Source organism: Chlorocebus sabaeus, chromosome 8 (assembly GCF_047675955.1).
Source record: "Chlorocebus sabaeus isolate Y175 chromosome 8, mChlSab1.0.hap1, whole genome shotgun sequence".
Lineage (NCBI taxonomy): Eukaryota > Metazoa > Chordata > Mammalia > Primates > Cercopithecidae > Chlorocebus > Chlorocebus sabaeus.
This window is the reverse complement of record NC_132911.1, coordinates 38,520,112-38,541,721: the sequence shown is the minus strand read 5'-3', so window position 1 is coordinate 38,541,721 and position 21,610 is coordinate 38,520,112. Positions and strand designations below refer to the sequence as shown.

General features: G+C 44.5%; 1 protein-coding gene across 19 annotated transcripts in view; it reads right to left on the bottom strand.

The window, feature by feature from the left end:
• Window positions 1-21,610, bottom strand: part of TACC1 (transforming acidic coiled-coil containing protein 1) — a 126,571-nt gene that overhangs the window by 54,816 nt on the left and 50,145 nt on the right. For 7 of the 19 annotated variants that reach the window (XM_037983552.2, XM_037983553.2, XM_073018036.1 and 4 more), the window contains one exon: window positions 9,460-9,575. The exons of 5 other annotated variants lie outside the window; for them this stretch is intronic. Coding sequence is in view for 9 of the 14 variants with exons in the window: in XM_037983550.2 (XP_037839478.2) it covers window positions 9,460-9,575 (116 nt within the window). In the remaining 5 variants the exon portion in view is untranslated. Of the gene's footprint in view, window positions 1-9,459; window positions 9,576-10,537; window positions 11,107-21,610 lie in introns of those variants that run through there. 7 more of the 19 variants (XM_007962226.3, XM_007962230.3, XM_073018034.1 and 4 more) reach the window with 6 other exon arrangements.

Here is a 21,610-nt window from a genome sequence, read left to right as displayed (position 1 = left end):
CACTGGCAGAACCCAGACAACAGTTTTAAGATGTCTCACCAACCAAAGCAGAAAAATACACACACACACACACACACACACACACACACACACACTGGCAGAACCCAGACAACAAACTACCTTTTTAAACCGTTCCTTCCTAACCTCCAAAAAACACCAAACATAAACATTACCCAGAAGCTAAGGGAGGGCAAATTTCATTGCTTTTTTAAGAGACAGGGCACCAGCTGCACTGCTGTTCTCCTGAGATAAGCTTCTAACTCCTGAGAGAGGCTCCCCCTAAAACCTGACTCTACAGCTAAAGAATAATCTGGAAAACCACTTGATAAACTGAAAAAAGCTTGTACTAAGGATGAAGAAAGCACTTCAAATTTCCAAGACAGCACTTTATGCTATTTTATCTAAAAAGAGACCCAAGTCAGGTGTAGTGGTACATGCCTGTAGTCCCAGCTACTCGGGAGGCTGAGTCAGAAGGATCCCTTAAGCCTGGGAGTTGAGGCTGCAGTGAGCTATGATTGTACCACTACACTCCAGCTTGGGCAACACAGCAAGACCCTGTCTCTTAAAAAAAATAAAAATAAAATAAAAATAAAAAGAGACCCAAACTGTATCTCTGAAGGCCAAGATATTAAGGTAAGAGGATGGGACTTGCTTATCAGGAAGTGTCCACCCACCAGGAAGCCAAAGCCTCCTCCAAAGAAGCCAATCCAGCAATGAATGTGTCCTCTCTTCTCACTCATGAGATGCCCATGGGTTCTGGAACCATCTGGATTTGTTTGAGTTTATATTTTAGACACAGTAGAAATACCCTTCCACAGACAGAAATCATAGAAGGCCCTCCCCACAAAACTTCTCCCCCATTCCCAAGCTATTCTGGCAGGAAGAGCAAGGGGGGAAAGAGCACGTGCTAACAGATGGGGCTCCTGTGCAGAGATCTGGGATTGTGTAACTTCAATCTGTTGCTGCCAAACAACCATAATGTGCATCTCTTCAGAAATAATTACTGGAAAATTCAAAATACCAACTGCCTCTCTCACAAAGTAGCAACCACCCACATGGAGCTGAGAAGCTGATGCTGGATAAAGAAGAGGAGGGAGGAATGTTCAGCAAGAGAGGCGCCTCCAGACAGAGCAATCTCAGCCAGCATGCTGGGTGCACGAGACACATCCATGGCAGCACCACAAGACAATAGGCGGCTATATAATTTCTTCGGCCAATTCTGCTCCTGTTTAAGAAAGAGGGCAGCAGGAAGGAGTGGGGTTGGGAAGGGCAGTGAAGAGACGCCAAAGGAAGAAAGCAGTGGGAAAAGCTTTGCCATCTAAGAATGTACACCCTTGTATATCCTTTCATGCAAGTTTTTTAAAAAGTGGAAAAGGGCCTTGTGGTAGCCAGCCTCCAAGATGGCCCCAGTGAGTCTCACCTCCTGGTACACATGCCCTTGGACTGACCCGTGTAACCAAAAGGATACTGTGGAAGTAAGTGTGACTTTTGAGGCTAAGTCACAGAAGACACTGCAGTTTCTATCTTGCTTGTTCTCGGATCACTCACTCTGGGGCAGCAAGCTGCCATGTTGTGAGGATACTCAAGCAACCAAGCAGTGGTCCACATGGTGAGGACTGCAGCCTCCCACCAACAGCCAGCACTCACAGCCCAGACGAATTAGTTAGTCGCCTTTGGAGAGGATCCTTGAGCCTCAGTCAAGTCTTTAAACAACTGCAGTCCCAGCTGACATCTTGAGAGCATTCTTACAAGTGACCTGAGCCACACCACCCAGCTCCCAAATTTTCCAACTACAAAGACTATGTGAGATGTTCATGGTTTTCAGTTTTGCAGTAATTTGTTATACAGCCAGAGATCACCGATAAAGGCCTCTTAAAAACTCCTCTATCTACCACAAAACAGGCACAGAGCCACAGGCAGCTGCACACATCTCCATACACCTGTCTCTTCTCACCCATGCATGACTCAGGTGGAGACAGAATGCAAAGGCTAGTACTGAATTTATCCACTCCTCCTTTATTTTTCACTGATGAGCTGAAACTAGGCACTAAGGAAGCAAAATGTTTTCAATCCCACTGCACTGCTTATCCAGTGATGATTTTTGCTTGACTATTAATCTATATCTAAATTGTGTTGCAAGCTTCCAAACTTCTGATGTTTCAACTTCCTAAAATACATTTCATACTTCAGAATAATATGTGCCAAGTTCACACATGTGGAAGACGTATTTCCTGATTTTTTAAACTACTATCGCTTGACAGAATACTTAAGACGATGCTTTCCCCCATCATCCACCCTGCTCTGGCAACATTTTAAGAACCTTTATTTCCTCTGATACGTATTCTCTTCAGATAGTGAACAAGAGAGAGGGATTCACAAATTTCCTGGAGAGAAAAGCTGTATAATATGTTCCAAAGAGCTCTCGATCTGCAATCTTAAAAGCTGAATTCAAAACCCAGGTCCACTACTAGCAGTAAAGGCTCTGGCCTCAATTTCCCAATCTGTGAAATGGAAATCACTTGTGTTCTATCTCACAGACTCATGGTCATAAAAATCAAATAAGATGCTGCAAACAAAGATTACTTGTTCCCAGCACATCTAATAAATAAATACGGCTGAAACAGATAGCTGCTGATCTGCCAGGTGGGAATATTGTAATGGGAAAGCTGGAGATCAATCATTTATTGTCATATTTCCAGCAATGATATAAGAAAGAGGGTATCTCGACTGGCTAGGAGAGTATCTGTATCTGCCAAACGGAACTGTCAAGATACATTTTTCATTTGTGAATAAAATACTCCATGCCATTATTATTATTCCCTTGTGAGTTTGGCCATCATTAATCTAAACCCTGGGGATCTAACCATGTTTGTGTGAACTCATAAAATTAGGTCATGTAAATGCAAAGGTGAGGGTGAGATCTTCAACTCAACAAGCAGCAAAGCCTTTCTAAGCCCAGATTTAATAGTCACCAGGCAATTCAGCAACCTTGGTTATGAAATCTCCACTGAGAGGGTTGCTTTGGGTGGATAAACCATGATCTCCCATCACTACTCTGGATTTAGGAGAGTATGACAAAATGGTTTATACCCCACAAGACTTCCTCTGGGCAGTATAACTGGTAACCTGAAAAAGACTGCAACTGCTCTTTCATTTAAATGTTAAAATGGCTTTAGGCCACATCCATTTTGTAGGTAGGACATTACATGGCAGCAATATAATTTCAGAAGGATTGCCTGCTCCCAAAACACATACACAGGTAGAAAGCGTCTTTGCCACCCACAAGTACGTACCAAAGTAAGTTCTACTGTTTTATTTGATGCTTGGGTAAACCCAAAACGGAGGCGTGCAAGGTCTTGATTTTATCACTCATCTTAAGAGAAAAATTGTGATTTCACAGTTACTGAAATCTTTCCTTTCTGCAGGTAGACTTTGCTCCCTGGAGTTTTTTATTCATAAAATGTTGCTCCTCTGCGGTTCTGCACTCTCACAAATTTCTGCTGGAAAAACTACACTTTTTTCCCCAGAAAGACATTCCCTCGGGTAAGGCACCATATAGAAGCAGAGGTGCTCCCTAGGGGCACATTTACATTGTGATAGAGCAACAACAACAACAAAAAACACATGACTCTGATCTCATTTATTAGCTGGTTGGACTCTCCAACTTCAGAGCTAAAAATACATTAAAAAAGTAACTATATCATACTGCTAAGATTTTCAAGCTTTAAATACCTTAAAATGGAATGATATAACACAAAACAATCAAACTGTGAAAGAGGCAATCACAGCAAAACATTACAAAACTAAAATTAAAAGCACCAGCCTGCAATGCTGTTGAAGGAGCCACATGGGTTGGACTGCTGGACTAGGTAATATGAAAGGTCCTAATTAGTCCCATTATTTCTAGGAAACCCTAATAAAGCATTCCCCTGTTGGAGCAGGGAAAGGATGTTAAACTAAATCCCTAGCAGGATTTACTTCTAGACTTGAATGGAACACTTCAACATGTACCGAATGAAAATTTTCACATAGTATCTGATTAAACATACAACCCAAAGCTTTAGAATAAAAAATCAAAGGCTCGGATTTTAACAAGGTTTCCATTCTGTGTTTTCTATAACACACACACACACAAACACACACACATGCACACACACACACAGAGTCTAAAACCTTCTAAAAATACACCATATCAACCTTTTACAGTCAACTTACAAATTCTCATATACCCAAAGTTACATTAAAGACATTTAATGGGTTGGGTGCAGCTGGCTCATGCCTGTAACCCCAGTACTTTGGGAGGCCAAGGTGGGAGGATCACTTGAGCCCAGGAGTTCGAGACCAGCCTGGGCAACATAGTGAAACCCCATCACTACTTAAAAAAAATTTTTTAAGAAAATAAAATGTTAACAAAAAATTTAATGGGTAAAAGTTAAAAGTCTATGTGTTTGTACTTCCATTAAGTGATTCCAATATTCTCCCCATTCTTCCCTAATTTCCTTTTTAAATAATTTTTATTCCTCCTTAGATCTTTGAGTCAATTGATAATCAAGTTCACTGACAGACCAATTACATCACTTCCCTTTTGCAAAGATGACAAATAGCCAGGCCACTTCAGGCCCTCCCCTGGACCTTCCCTGAACATGCGGCCTAGACTAATGGCATCTCGTGCCCACAGTTCATTTGTTCAGCAGGTATAACCTTGCCACCTTTTCATTCTTAAAGCCATTATTCCAAATTAAACTCTGTATTTTTACCAAAATTGTCATAAGTATAGACACAGATTGACATTTTTTTCTGTACAAGATAGTAAATATGTTAGACTTTTGCCAGACATTTGGTCTCTGTTCCAAGTATTCAACCCAGATATTGTAGAGTGAAAGCAGCCACAGACAATACCTGAATGAATGAGAATGGCTGTATTCCAATAAAACTTTATGGGGATGACAGTGGTGGTTCAAACTTGAAATCCCAGCATTTTGGGAGGTAGGGGTGGGAGGATCACTTACTTGAGCCCTGGAGCTCAAGAACAGCCTGGGCAACATAGCAAGATCCTGTATCTACCAAAATACATATTTCATATATATATATACACACATATATACACACACACACACACACATATATACACAAACTTGATGGGCCCTGAAATTTGAATTTCACATTATTTTCACATATCACCATTAAACCATCAAAAAATGTAAAACTCATTCTTCTGCTCGAGTGCCATGCAAAAAAACGGGGCAGGCAGGGCTTGGTCTATGAGCCACAGTTTGCTGATTCTGATTGAGACTACCAAAACTGTGTCAACAAACAACTTGGCATTCCCTCACAGGTCTGAGGCAGTAAATATCTGTGCATAGATCCCATTTATCTCTTTCCTTCTATTCTGGGGAAAATTCCAGAGAACTACGGTTTGTCTTTGAAATACCTAGGCATTTAATTAACACATCAAACTGCAGAGTTGTTCCAAGGGTGATGTGAGAGCTTCTACACATTAAGATTCTGTTTCTCAGAAAGAGGTAACAATCTGTAGATAAAGGTGTGTGTGTTTGGGGAAGGGGGGGCTGTTGGTGAAGGAGAAACTCAAGGGGCAGAGGGCACCTACTGCAGTTTTTGTGACTAAAACAGCTACACAAAGCCATAGCACCTAAGTCCTCCATAAACACACACAAGCACATACAAAAGCCAGGCACGGTAGCTCATGCCTATAATCCCAGGACTTTGGGAGGGTGAGGCAGGAGAATCCCTTTAGGCCAGGAGTTGGAGATCAGCCTAGGCAACATAGCAAGACCCTATCTCTACAAAAAAATTAAAAAATTAGCCAGGCATGGTAGTGTGTGCCTATAGTCCCAGCTACTCAGGAGGCTGAGGCAGGAGGATCACTTGAGCCGAGGAGTTGGAGGCTATAGTAAGCTATGATCATACCACTGTACTCTAGTCTAGACAGAGATCCTGTCTGAAAACAAAACAAAACAGAGGATGAACTTGAGATTACACCTCCTCAAAAGCCCATGCCTAGGGGATGTTTCTTCACCAATATATTTCTCAGCAAAGAGAAAGAACACCACAATAGCAGCAGCGTTAAACACGTTTAGTGGGAGAAAACAGACAGATAGCAAATACAGACCAGCCCAAGCTTTACAGCTAACAGTCTGGTTATTTTCAGGAAATCTCCTTAGCTAGAGTTTTATTTTACCAGTAAGCCTAAAACTTGCTTCTATATGTGGCTTCAAAAAAAAAATCTACAACCTTATCCACCACTTAACTTCCAGCATACAACTCTTAGGAAGAGTCATTATACAGTTCAGATACTGCAAGTTCCTAAAGCAGTTCCAGTATAAGAAAAGTCATTTCAAAATAGTCTTAGATGTTTCCCTGAGTTCAAAGAATTATACGGAAGTCAGCACAGGAGCCATGGGTATGGTATATGTAGCCCACATGTTTGAGGGCCATTATATACCAGGAAGCCAGAATCTTTTACATATTTCAACTCAAACTCCTAACTCCTCATAAATCATTCCTCCAGAATGATTTAGTCTTATATAATTTATAACTGCTGTCCAACCATGTCTTGGAACCACAAAAATACAAAAGACTATCTTTACCAGGAATAAAACAACCAACAATTTTGGGAGAAAGGAACTTACCCAGTCCCAGAAATTAAACTTCAATATGAAATGACTCTGCAGGGCTTTCTGCCCACTGAAATCCCCTCCAGTCAGAGCTGTTCTGTGGCTGTCTTTGCACATTTTCTGTGTATGTGTGACAAGGCCATCAGCAGTACTCTGGACTAGCTCCGGATGTTGTACACAAGGACCCTGGAAGTCAGGGTACTACCAGGTTGATGAGCAATCATCCTATTGTTAAAAGACTCTAAACTGAAAGCCTTCATAATACACAGGGTTGTTTCCTGGACTGGACACTCCTCCACCCCTACAATTACAGTCTGCATTCATGAACTACCCCACAGAGCTTTCCTGATCCATAAACATTTAAAAGTTTTCCTTTTAGAGAGAATGAAAAAGAATGTGAGAGTCACTGGTACAGGAAGGACCAAACAATTGGGTCTCTGTAGTTTTGGGGGCCTAGGTCATCCAGGCCTCTATTCAACCGGCAAAGAATCTGGCGGGATGAATCAGTCTAGCAGCTGACAAAATGACGAGGAAAGACCGCCCAAGCTGACGGCAATTCAAAAAGGCTTTCAAACAGTTCCTTAACGTGTCTTATGAGCTTTATTTAAATTTCATGGAAAGGCCACCAAATAGTTCTTTCAAGCTTCAAAATCTCCCTTCTGATCTGCCAATCTTTACAGAAGAAAAGGGAAGCTATGAGGAACAAGTGTTATCTTCATCACTGAGAGTGCTACACAGCTATGTGTCACACACAAATTCTCCAGTATATAAATTTGCCTATTCCCATGTTGTCCCTGCCTAGAACAATGGCAAAATGCAGCCCAGGGCAAGTTGAGGGTATTGCTGAATTCTCAGCAGGGTAAGCACAGCATGGAGCAATCAGTTTAAAGCAAAACCAAACCAGTTTTTTGCTGATGTCATTTTACCAATAATTCCAGCTCCATCATGCAGTCTACTACCAGAGTAACTTGACTTCCCTAGGCAACCTATGAAGAAGTTGCTAAGCAATAAAAATACTTATTGGGGAGAGGAGAAAGTCACAATCAGTGCAAAATTTAGGTAGCTAGATAACTGAAAGCTGGCTCTGCCACTTCAGGGTGACAGCGTCAGATCCTGGAACAGAGAAACAACATAAAAAGGACTTCTATCCTAGAGTCCCTTCTCCACACAGCAGCCCAGGGAGCCTTTTACAAAAGAAGTCAAAGCACAATCCCTCTGCTCAAAGCCCTCTGTTGTGGGCTGAATTATGTCTATCAAAATGATATGTTAGAGTCCCAACTCCTAGTACCTATGAATGTGACCTTATCTAGAAATAGTATCTTTGAAGATGTTACCAAGATAAGATGAGGTCAAACTGGATTAGGGTGGGCCCTAACTTTAACGACTGGTGTCCTCACAGGAAGGGCACGGGAAGACAGATACATAGGGAGAAGACAGCCATGTGTTGAGGCAGAGACCGGAGTTCTGCTGTCACAAGTCAAAGAACACAAAGGATTGCAGACACCCAGCAGAGGCTAGAAGAGGCAAGGACAGACTCTTCCGGGAGCCTTCAGAGGAGTAAGGCCCTGCCAACACCTTGACTTCAGACTTCTGGTTCTGATTTCAATTATCCAGGACTGTGAGAGAATAAATTTCTGTTATTACAAGCCACTCAGTTACTCTGTTATGGCAGTCCTTGGAAATTCATATACCCTCCAGTGGCTTTCCACCTTACTCAGAAAGAACACCAAATCCTCAATGCAGCAGCATCTGGACCCCCTCTGACCACGCTGACTTCAGCTCCTCCTGCTCTCTGAGTAGTCAGTCCACACTGACCTCCTGGCTGGTCCTCAAACTGTACCATGAACCCTCCACCTTAGGGCCTCACCTGCAGCAGGCTGGTGCTGTCAGACCTTTGCAGACGCCACTCCTTCTGCTGGAAGGGTTCCTACCTCAGGAACCTCCAAGGCCTGCTCCCTCAATCTGCCTTCAGGTCTCTGTTCAAGTAACCTAATCATGAATGCTCCCCCTAACTCCCCTTCACCTTTCCCTATCCCCATCCCATATTCCCTATTCTCTCTTCCCCCGCTTTATTTTTCTCCACAGTGCTTCACACAAGCTGACATAGATATTTCGCTTAACCCTTAACAGGTTCTGCCTCCATAATGTTAGCTCAAGAGAGTAGAACTTCACTGCTGAATCACAGTGCACTCTATTTAGTGAATAAGCATATGAATTATGTGGGGACAGGTGAAATTTTATTCTGAACTGGCTGTGTGACAAAAAAGGTTTCTACTAATTAAGTGAGACAGCGGAAGCTCCTGTAGATGGGCTCTGAGGGGCTGGGAGGGAACCCATGGCCAGGTTTTCCCAAGTAGACTGAAGGGCTCTCACCACATCCCTGCATGGAAGTGGGTGAGGTGATTCTGAAACAGCCTCTTAAGAACCCTCCCTATCAAAAATTAAGACAAGTCTTACCTGTAATTTTTGTCTCCAGCCACACCCCAGTAGAAAGCAACTTAGCCTGAGAAATTTGTGAAGTCAAATATAAACATGATCTTCCTACTTCATTACCATACATATTTTTTTTAGGGGCTGAGGAGAAAGGCCTAGTAGGAATGTTAGATAATGATAATCTCATACTGCAAATGCACAAACTCTACTCGGAGGAGAAAGCCTCGATCACCACACGCCTAAAAATATATATGCCAGGAGGTTTCAAATAGCTATTTCTTGGTCAAACCATCTTAAATGGTCCTAAATTTACACTTCTTTCCTTCCTTCATTGATATTTTTCAAAACTTTTAAAACAAAACAGGCAGGAAAAATGCAAGTTTTTCTTTACCTTGGCTTTTGGCCCCAGGTCCTGCCAATCCCAGTGTTGGATCACAGGACTCCCTGAAAGGTGATTGGATCGGGGTTTCAGCTTCAGGGGTCTCAAAATTACCTTCAGAATCCGAGCTGCCAAGGAGGAAAAATGAGGAATTACCACTTTCAACGGTATTTCCAACACCCTTTGAAATCTACATATTCACAAAGGCTAAAAGTCCAGCACGTTTGTCTAACTTCACAACCAACCGGTCCTCAGCAGGGTCTGACCTGCGGAGGCAACTGCGTTCTCTGAGCAGTGCCCTCCTTGGGTTTCTCAGGCTGGCATCCTGTCTCTTTGAAAGCTCCTCCATTCCCTGGAGCTTTTCTCCAGCACCATTTATTTTTGAGGTCATCCTTCCCTCAGACACCTGAAAAATGCGCTTTTCCAACAGACTCCTTTTGTCACAAGAGCCATTTCCCAGAGTCTTTAACAATTAATACTGGTCCCACCCCCGGGTTAGGCCGATGCTAGGCATTCCTCTTTGCTCGGTAGGCCTCTACCTGCTGGAACTCCCTGGGCCCGAGGCTAAGAATGCTGTCACCTGCCTTCCGCAATCACGCGTATGACAGCCCGGCAAAGACCACCATTTCCCAGCAGCTGCCAGGGGCCTGTCATCACGCGACCTTCTTCACCGCGGCCGCGTTTTAGGTACACGGTACGGCCACGGGAAGGGCCAGGGAGCGACTTCTTCCCCATGGCGGGGGGGGGGCCTAAGTTGCACTGGGTGAGATCAGTGACGCTGCTCCTGTGTGGAGGGGCAGGGGCTGGGGGTCGAAGCTTAGAGAAAGTGACCGAGGCCAGCGAGGATGCGGAGACTGCAGATTCTGGGTTGGGTTCGGAAAGCTCCTAGCGAAACGGGGGCCAGAAAACACACGGGAGGACAGAAGATCCCGAACTTTTGGACGCACACGGGGACCTGGCTCCGGGCGGGGACACGGCACCGCAGTGAGGACGGTTTCGCGGGTGGCGACCATACACACGCACACAGAGGGAGCCGCAGATGGATGGAGGCAAGCGCGTCTGCATTTCGGCGGGGACGCCCTGTACTTGCCTGAAACTCAAGGATTTGGTCTCGGCTTGCGAGTCTTCCTCCTCGGGGTCGCCCTCGGGCCCGCCGGCCTCGTCCTCGCCAGCGGCCCCGCCGCGTACCGCAGACCACGTCCATTTCGCCCACTGCACGGGAGACAGGATCTGCCACGGGCTGAACGCCATGAGCGTGGCTCCTCCGGCTCCAGCTCCTAGGGGCAGGGGAAGGGGTGGGGAGAGCCTTTTTCCCTTTCAAAATGGAGGGAACCGGTGACAGGCGCCAGCAAGCGTTTCCAGCGGAGGCGCGGATGTGGTTAAACGAGTGCCGTCGGGGGCCCTGGTGGAGCGCTTCCTCCCGCCGGCGGCCGGGGCCGCGTCCTCCTCGGCCTACTCCTCACACGGTGCGGCCGCAGCCGGCCCCGCGCCGGGCTCCTCTCGCCGGGAAGACGCCCGTCCTGTGGCCTCCTCAGGCCCCCGGCCCGCAGCGCCCGGCGGCTAGACCTTGGCGGCTCCCGCTCCAGGCTCGCGGACTCCCGCCTCCCGGCCGGCGGGGCGCGCATCAGCTGCCGCCGGAGCCGCGCCCCAGAAGCCGCCCCCTCGGACCGTACTACTCGCGCGCGCGCGCGGGGGCGGCGGCGGCGCCGGGGCTTTGAAGTCGGCCGCGCGCCCGCCGGATCCCCCCGCCGCGGCGTCACGCTGGTCGCGCCCCGACTGAGGGCCGGGGCTTCCCGGCGGCGCCTGGGGAGACCCGGTCGCCCCCCAAAGCTCCGCAGGCGTCCGGACCAGATGAGGACGGTTTTCTGAGCCGGGGCACTCTGCGCTCTTCCTCTTTCCTTATTCTTTTTAAAAATGTTTTAAACGTTTTCATCTTGCCACTGTGACTTCACGGCGATGGTGATACTGGACCGCACACAAGTTAAGCCCCTTGTTACCAAAAAAACAAAATACAAAACTTCGCGGCCGCTGTGGACTGTTGTTTTCCCCTCCCTAACCCTGGCAGCGTGGGGGATTTCAGCCTGTTTATCTCCATCCCTGGCATTCCTGGGATTTGAAAATCCCTCGGCAAAGTCACAAGAGTGACCGAGGACTGGAATTTAAGATGCCCTCCCCGTCCCCAAACCGCACTCGGGGAGGCTTCCCAAGTGCCCAGGTCTTGTCTTAGGTAAGGGTGCTAAATTCCCTGTGAGATTATAGCCTGATGGGTTTCCCATTCTCCATATTTATTTAAAATACAGATGGGTGACTCAATATGTTGCCCAGGCTGGTCTTGAACTCTTGGCCTCAAGCGATCCTCCTGCCTCTGCCTCCCAAAGTGCTAGGATTCCAGGCCTGACACCGCGCCTGACCCCATTCTCCTTTTTAAGATTTTCTTTTCATAACTTCTAAGTCTTTGATTTCTGACTTCTTTCGCTGCTTCAGTAACAAGCGAAGAGGCCTGGTGACAACTTTAGATTTGAAGGCAATGGGAAATAGCTGATGTTCTCCATTTCCCATGGAAGGATTTCATGTAGGGATTGTTCCTCTCAAAACCACCAATGCACCTTCTTCCAAGTGAATCGATTGCCTCAAACACTAGGCTTAATGATCCCCTTGCCTGGATAAGGTGTTTCGGGTGGTACTGTGATTTCTGAGTTGTGGTGCATCCGTGAGGTGCCTGCAGGTTCCCACAGAGACAGCAGCTCCAAAATGTGCACGTTGAAACTTGCAAGAGACTAACCGTTGCCTCTGAAAGCAGTTGGCATGTCTATTCATCGTGACTGTTTTACACATTTGATAACAAAAACAGGAGCAAAATACAAGATAAGACTTGGCAGGGTAGTTTTACCAAAACCGAAGGGCAGGAGTTAGACTGAAGTCTAGAGAAAAGAAAGGGAGGGGGTGTCAGGATGCTTTCGAATTCATCCTGGCTTCTTCCCAGAAATAAACTGTCATGAGTTGTTCTAGCGACTATAAAGAAGTGAACTAGGCAGGAAGTCCATGTGAAGTATATCACACCACTTATCCAACTGTTGTAGTTTTAGGTTTATGCTCACCCAGTAAAACTTCAGGTTCTACGGTCCCCCAGGCTCTTGGATTTGACACAGGGTTCTGTTGCTAGGAAATAATACTACCCCAGCAAATTAGTAACTGGCATACACTAGGTCCTGTTCTTCCTCCTGAATAGTTCTCTCATCTTTTCATTCCTTTGCATCCCCGTGGTGACTGACATAGTTCTCGCACTCCCCATCTTTCATGATCTACTGTAAATAACTCCCACCTGGTTTTACCTCTGAAGGCTTTCTTGCCTGAGGTCACCCCTGCCTGGCTGATCAGTGACTCGTGCTCTAATCTTGCGGTTCCCATTCGCCTCTATGCCCATCCTTTTGTATTCCTAGCCACAGTCAGTGGAGAACTCGTTGTTGATCTTTAATATGCCCAAGAATCATCTGCCAGCCTTCTTAAAAAAAAAAAAAAATCCAAATTGCCAACAGGGTCTGGAAATCTGTGTGGTCACTGAGTGTCCTGGGGAACTATTATCACAGGGTAAATTTGGGAAACAGCGCCTAACTTGAACCAACTGCTTGCTGCTTCGGGAACAGTCTCCCTTTGCCTGCAGAGGGAGCTTTGCAGATTCCTGGAACACACCTCCTCCCCAGCCCCAGCCCACCCCAAGTTCCCAGGCTTCGGCTGCCCGAACGTCCTTCAGCACTTAGCTCAGGTGTCTACGGGGGGAAGCAGGCTGATTGTCCTTCCTTTCTATCATTTCTATACCCCAAACATCCATAAAGAACTCTTCCTGTGGCCTTAGATCTGAAAGTGAAAGAGAGCATGCTTAACAGTTACACGGGGACTATAGGCATAAACCAGGAGTGTCTCCAGAAGACCAGGATGTAAGGCCATTCTACACTTAGCACACTATATATAACGTATTTATTTACATATTTGTCCCACAAGCTTCTAAAGGAACTTTAGCCCGCTGTGGGGCTTCCCCCAGAAATTAGGACAGAATCACACACCCAGGAGGTGTTCAACACATATGTAAGAAAAAACAAACATTCTAGTTTACAAATAGTCCTTGTGAGTTTGGCTAGGGTGACATAAATTCCTAAAGCCTGACTCCTCCTGGGGAAATCTAGTTTGTGGGTCACAAAATAACAGAACTCAGGACCAGTGATGGCCCCAGTAAGATTAAGCCTCACCTACGCAGCAATTTACTTTTTTTTTTTTTTTTTTTTTTTTTTTTTTTGAGATGGAGTCTCGCACTGCACCCAGGCTGGAGTGCAGTGGTGCAATCTCAGCTGACTGCAACCTCTGCCTCCTGGGTTCAAGCAATTCTCCCTGCCTTACCTCCCAAGTATCTGGGATTACCACCTGCCACCACGCCTAGCTGATTTTGGTATTTTTCAGTAGAGACGGGGTTTCATCATATTGGCCAGGCTGGTCTTGAACTCCTGACCTCAGGTGATCCTCCCACTTTGGCCTCCCAAAGTGCTGGGATTAGAAGTGTGAGCCACCACACCCGGCCTGCAGCAACTTTTTGACACCGGACAAGCAAATAAATGCCTAAGGTTTCTGAAAATCACTCCTCTGCAAGTTCTTGAACTTAGTGTGAGCAGTGATGAATATGAGTCCGTCAGCTGGACCGCTCCTTTCAGTGTGCTGCTCCTAGTCCTGGCTTCATTTTTACCTGGCACGGGTTGCAAAGTCACAACTAGGAACACTGTAGCCCTGTCAGTGAAGACGTACCATTGCCAACAGGAGGCTGTGGCTACCCTATCTGCTTTTCTGCCCTTCCTCGGTCTAACCAGGCAAGGGCATGATGATGTCTAATCAAGACAACATTGCCAATAACAGCACCTGACCACATTCAAATATGTTAACATGACAGTCTTAACCTTGCGAGATCAGATGTTGACCTAATTATCCTTTACCTGTAGACTACAATCATCTATAGAATTATAATCTTCCCTCCACTACCCAAACACACCGAAATCAGGGATGTGTACAATGCATTTATACAGAAAATTATAAAGAGAAGCACCTTTCCAATTTTTTTAAAAGAGAGGCCTCGGAGTATGTCCATAGTTAATACTCTTTCGGGCTGGGAGCAGTGGCTCACACCTGCAGTCCCACACTTTGGGAGGCCAAGGCAGGAGGATCACTTGAAGTCAGGAGTTCGAGACCAGCCTGGCCAACACGGTGAAACCCCATCTCTACTAAAAATATACAAATTAGCCAGGTGTGGTGGTGGGTGCCTGTAATTCCAGCTACTCAGGGGGCTGAGGCAGGAGAATCATTTGAACCGGGGAGGCAGAGGTTGCAGTGAGCCGAGATCATGCCATTGCACTCCAGCCTGGGCAACAGAGTGAGACTCCATCTCAAAAAAAAAAAAAAAAAAAAAAAAAAATACTCTTTCAGAGTTCCAGGAAGATTAACAAAGATCTAAACTGCATTTATTAAAGACTTAGCTGAGCCCCCCCACCTGGGGTCTGCTCAAAGACCCTTGCCTAGGCTTTGCTCTGGTGAACAACTCTTGTCATATCCACCCATTGATCTATTTTCTTCTGTATCACAAAAGAAAAGTTTGCTTTCCCCAGAAAGTATGCCATTCAACCTAGGTCACAGATCAAGCCTATAGCAGAACTGCCACACAGAAGAGTTACACTGTGTCAGCTTTCAGAGAAGCTGGGGGGATATATATACACACACATACACATATATATACATATAAATACAATATTTACACTACACTAGTGTAATTGAAGAGCCAGTTCTATGAGATTATCTCATTTCCATCAAATATTCATGACTATATGTTTATTGACTTTATAAGAAAGTTCACTTTAGTTCTCTACTCTGTGATGTAAACGTATTAAAGAAGCAGTTGTTGAGTGCAAAAGATGTAAACAGAGTTAGGTCAGTCTGTTTATTCTAAGTGAAGAAAAATAATCCCAACATTATCCCTAATTCTTCCCACCAACTACCACAAGTCCAAAGTTGAAAACAAGCAAACCAAAAGCAAACACAAAGCTCCACGTAAAGCAGTGAACTATCTTTAAATTTAGGAATACCTTCTATAGACATGTTTGGTCTTTCCTGCTAAATAATACTATTGTATTTACAGAGCCTGTTAAACACGAATATCGTCTTGGAGGATTACTCTTACTGATTTAGCACATTTTGTTTCCTTCTGTTGAACTCAGATTCCTTTCGAGCAGATTAGGTGTTAAAAAAGAGGGCTGTCCAAGTCCAAGTCCAAGTCTGAGAGTTTTATACCTAGAGCTCAAACAAGAAAACCATCTGAAACTTCCTCTATGTTGTGTATAAATTTAAGATTCTAGTAAAGGACATTACTTCAAATTTGAGATATCTGCTTTACTACACTTACCTGTTTGTGGGGAGGGTGGAATTTAAGACTTGAATTAAAGAGGCTGAAGGAATTCAGGACATTTAAATAGAATAATATTCCTAGCCAGGCACAGTGGCTCACATCTGTAATCCCAACACTTTGGGAGGCCGAGGCGGGTGGATTACCTGAGGTCAGGAGTTCGAGGCCAGCCTGGCCAACACGGTGAAACCCTGTCTCTACTAAAGATACAAAAATTAGCTGGGCATGTGGCACGCATCTGTCATCCTAGCTACTCAGAAGGCTGACACGAGAGAATCGCTTAAACCCAGGAGGCAGAGGTTGCAGTGACCGGAGATCGCGCCACTGCACTCCATCCTGGGGGTCAGAACAAGTCTCTGCCTCAAAAAAAAAAAAAAAAAAAGAAGAAGAATATTTCTTCACCTACAGCCATTTTATTCCTTCTTCTCTTCTCCACCTCCAAAATAAAATAAATGCCCTAAACAATGCATCCTCATGGATTAGAAGAATATTAATCATATAGTCCAAATGTTTCAAGATCATCCTAATATAAAATATTCTACTCACTATCCTCATAAATATATTGTGAGTCTTCAGAGAACACACATCTTCTTGTCACTAAGAAGTTACAAGGTAACAGATTGGGATGGTGGTTGGAAGGGGCAGTGAAAGGCAAAAGCAGATTCACTGGTAGGAGGATGTGGGGAGAAAACGTCCACCTAGAGGAAAAGAATAAAATCACAAAAAGCTTTCGAAAATAACTGTGACACCCACTCCACCTTAATTCCTTAGTCTAGGGATTTGGGGGGATTTCATTACAGTAACTCACATGTTTGTGACCAATAATCTTCCTGTATTTCTAGGAGATAAAAAGATGGGAAAATAAGTAGCCAACTCTGTGATATGATACGCAGCATCCTGTAAACTCCAGCTTTTATCTCTTTAGAGTAAAAGTTTGATTACCGTATTTTGATCCTGAAACTCCAAGTTAGTAAAACACTATTGCTAAGATGGCAATACTACCCAGTTAACTTATAGGGCTAATTTGATTTCAATCAAAATTCCTAGGGGATTTTTCATAGAATTCGTCAATAATGTTTAAACGTTTATCTGGAAAAATAAACTGGTGAACATATTTTAGATTTTGTAAAAAAAAAAAACAAAAAAACAAAAAACCTACAACAACTAAGAGTTAAGAGTAGACTAGTCCTACAAGATATTGAGACACATTTATGCAAAAATAGCCAGATCTTTGTTCTGTAAAACAGAACAGAAAGCCCAGGAAAAGATCTTACAAGACACAGGAATTTATTATATACCAAAAAAGATGGCTTGAACCCAGCAGGCGGAGCTTGCAGTGAGCCGAGATCGTGCCACTGCACTCCAGCCTGGGCAATAGAGCAAGACTCCACCTCAAAAAAAAAAAAAAAAAAAAAAAAAAAAAAAAAAAAAAAGATGTTACAATATGTAAGGAGAAAGAAGACTTATGATTGGAGCATAGTTGGCTGGCAATGGGAAAAAAGATCAAGTTAAACCCTTACCTCAGAGCATATACCAGGATAAATTTCAGATGGATTAGATGGCTAAATAACAAAAATCGAACCGTGGGGAGAAAACAGTCTACAAGCAACAGAATCTGTCAGAGCTCTGTAGGAAAGGTGAGGATCCAACTTAGAAGTAATTAATGAAGTCAGACACAAAATAAAGATAGATTTGGCTACATTAAAAAAAAATGAAGCTTCTGACTGTGTGCCTTCAAGTTAAAAGGCAAACAACAGGCCATGGGAAAACAAAGGCTGTTAGTATTGTTATTACCTAAGGAACTCGTGAAAACCAGTAAGATCATTGAAGCCCCAAAAGAAAAGCGAACAATTATAACTGCTTACCATGTGTTAGACAGTACACGTTACATGAATCGTCTCATTTAATCGCCTCCACTTACTCTTACAGTCTCATGAGGAAAGTATTGTTATGGCCTTTTTGTTGTTGTTAACAAGTTAAGTTGGCTGCGTTTTCACCTCTACAGCAGAGGCTGTTGATCTGAGCTTAGCAAGGAAGGGTTTCAGAAGGTCCTGGCCTCCCTGAAATTGTATGCAAAAAGTATGTGTGTGTGCATATTTGCATCAGTCTCTCCCTCTCCTCTTCCCCACATACAGTCAAGCTCCACTCCAGGAATAATGTTTTAGGTTGACTAAAGATTGATTTTCAAATCTGAAAATGGAACTAATATAAGATTCTTCAGTACAAAGAAGTACTGGCCAAAGAAGCCCTTATATGGAAAATCCAGACCTGCCAGAAATTAGTATAGGAAACAGCCAGTTTTGAAGACACTCAGAGGTTGGAAAAGGGTGGAGAGCAGGCCTAGCAGTGCTCACCACTCCAGGAAGGGTGTGCCCTTCTCCAAATGCCCAGTGGGAGCCCGTGGCATTGGGCAGCCTGTGGGTTCCATCTAAGTGACTGTGTGGTGACCAAAGTGTGAAACGCTCATTTCAAGTAGGCATTTGCCAGTTGAGCCAAGGTACCATTAAAAAAAAAAAAAAAAAAAAAAAAGAGCTTTTCAGCCAGGCATAGTGGCATCTTCCTGTAATCCCAGCACTTTTGGAGGCTTAGGCAGGAGGATAACTTGAGCCCAGGACTTTGAGACCAGCCTAAGCAACATAGCAAAACCCCATCTCTGCAAAAAAATTAAAAAGTAGCCAGGCGTGGTGGTGTTCGCCTGTAGTCCCAGCTACTCTTGAGCCCAGGAGGATTGCTCGAGCCCAGAAGGTCAAGGCTGAAGTAAGCTGTGATTGTAGGACTGCACTCCAGATTGGGTAACAGAGTGAGACCTTGTCTCAAAAGAAAAGAAAGGAAAAGAAAAGAAAAAAAAAAAACCCCAAGGACCCCTACTGATACAAATGAGAATCCTCAAAAGCACACAAAATTGGGCCAGAGCATAAAAGGCATACTTTATGTGGGAGGTGCAAAAGGATTAATTTTAACATCTCTTTCTTTGGGATGTTCTTTCGCTATACTTCCTTTTAGGGTGGTTTCTTCCAAGAAACTATGTTGATGAGGGAAATGACACCCAGGAGCCTCTCCCCATCTGGGAAAAAGTAGGAGGGTTCAGCAAAGAAAGGAGGCATGAAACGGGTTGCCAAGGCCTGATTTTGTGAAGCAGGAAGCTTAAAAACTGGGGAAACACTCTTTAAGAAAAGTGCTAAAGGACCCCATGAACACAGTGCTAGGGCCACGCTAGTATGAAGGGGCCCAAGCAAGTGAGGGGCCTGAAGCTTAGGCTTCCTCAGCTTCACGGTAAATTCAGTTCTGCCCAGAGAACAAAAGAGACCCCTGCCTGTGACTCAGGAGTGATTCAGCTGGCCTCAACTCAGTAAGAGAAATGTCCATTGATGGAGCGAGGGGGTCACACTGACATCTATCTTCTTAGAGGAAACTAAAATATTTAACTGTTGAAAACTGGATAAAACTGTCAAAAGATATCTCCTACACAGATTGTGAAACATAAGTCATGGCTCTGTTCCTTCTGTACCCGTTGTAAACACACACACACACGCATGCACGCGCACGATTTTAATTATTAAGATAAAAAAGCGAAAGGCCAGGTGTGGTGGCCCATGATTGTAATCCCGACACTTTGGGAGACGAAGGCAGGAGGATCGCTTGAGCCCAGGAGTCTGAGACCAGCCTGGACCACGCAGTGAGATCCCATCTCTACACACATGCACACACACAAAGATAAAAAAGAAAAACTATAATGCTTCTTTAACATAGTGTGTCTATGCACCTCTACCCTTTGAATTTCCACAAGATCACTATGATAGAGCCTAATTCCCTCACCCCACATCCCGTATCCATCATTTCCTTATTTCTTCTGGTAAAAGAACCCTCTGAATTTTTGCTGAGCACATGGTCACACAGCAAGAGGCCACGTTTCCTTCTCTACACCTAGGTGTGGCCTTGTGACTCAGTTATGACCCATGGGATGTGAGCACAAGGGGTAAGTGCAAATTTGGGGCAGTGTCTTTTTTTCTCTTTTAGAGACAGAGTCTTGCTCTATTGTCCAGGCTGAAATGCAGTAGTGTAATCATATCTCACTGTAGCCTTGAGCTCCTGGCTGTAGCAATCCTCCCACCTCAGCCTCTCGAGTAGCTGGAACTCCAGGTGCATACCGCCACGTCCGGCTAATGTTGTTGTTGTTTGTTTGTTTGTTTGTTTTAGAAACAGGGTCTTGCTGTATTGCCAGGCTGGTCTCAAATTCCTGGGCTCAAGCGGTTCTCGCCCCTTGGCCTCCAGAAGCAGTAGGATTATAGGCATGAGCCATTGCGCCTGGCCCCTGGGCCAATGTCTTTAAAAAGAAAAGTGCATGTGCAGTTTCTCCTGGCCGAAGAAGTTGTGAACTGCATGTCACAACTTCTGCTGTGTGAGGACCACGCTCTGGACAGGACAGAGCCACAGAACAGACAGAATTCGCGCCAGGCTGACTGGGGAGCAGAGCAGCCTGCAGCCCTAGACTAACTGCTGCCTGAGGACTGTTCCGTGAAAGAGAAAAGTCTATCTTCTTTTTTTTTTGAGATGGAGTCTCACTCTGTTGCCCAGGCTGGAGTGCAGTGGTACAATCTCAGCTCACTGCAACCTCCAGGTTCAAGCGATTCTCCTGCCTCAGCCTCCCGAGTAGCTGGCATTACAGGCATGTGCCACCATGCCGGGCTAATTTTTGTATTTTTAGTAGAAACGGAGTTTCACCATGTTGGCCAGGCTGGTCTCGAACTCCTGATCTCAAGTGATCTGCCTGCCTCAGCCTCCCAAAGTGCTGGAATTACAGGCATGAGCCACCGTGCTCAGCCTAAAAGTCTATCTTCTTTACAGGACTGTGTCACTGAGTCCCTTTGTGATGGTAGCCTCACCTCTGCCCTCACATTACAACCCCCTCTGGGGGATTTCAGCTTCTAAGCTTCCTTAGATGAAGGTACAGGAAGAACCTGCCTTAAATTTCATTCTACATTCTTCTGAATAGGATTACATTAAATTCCCTTCAAAGATTGATGCATTTTTTAAAATGATAAATTTACACAGGTTGAGCATCCCTAATCCAACAATCTAAAATCTGAAATGCTTCAGAATCCAAAACATTTTGCTTGTCAACATGACACCACAGTGGAAAATTCCACACCTAACTTCATGTGACCAGTCACAGTCAAAACACAGTCAAAACTTTGTTTCATGCACAAAATTATTACAACTGTTGTTTAAAATTACCTTCAGGCTATGTGTAGAAGGTGTATATGAAACATAATGAATCTCATGTTTTGACTTGGGTCCTATCCCCAAGCTATCTCATTATGTATATGCAAATATTCCAAAATCTGAAATCTGAAACACTTCTGGTCCTAAGCATTTTGGATAAGGAACCTGTATCTCAAGGATGTCTTTTCTCAGGGCAGAAAATTCCCGAATCACAAGACTCAAGCCTGCCCCATGGAGGATGTCCTAATTATTCTAAAAACAGGACTGAGACTACCCTTCCTTCTGCCGTAATGAGTTGAGCTGTGATACTGACTTTCTAGAAATTAGGCAGTTGCATTTTTAAAGATGACTGATGCGGACAAAAACGTTGAAGAGGGAGGAAGTCAATAGTTAGATTCCACAAAGGCCAAGTAGAATGTGATTTACATATTGATGAAGGTTATTATCTTCTTTGGGAAGATTTTCTTGAAATAACATGATTGTATAACTCCAATATTTGCCCAACTC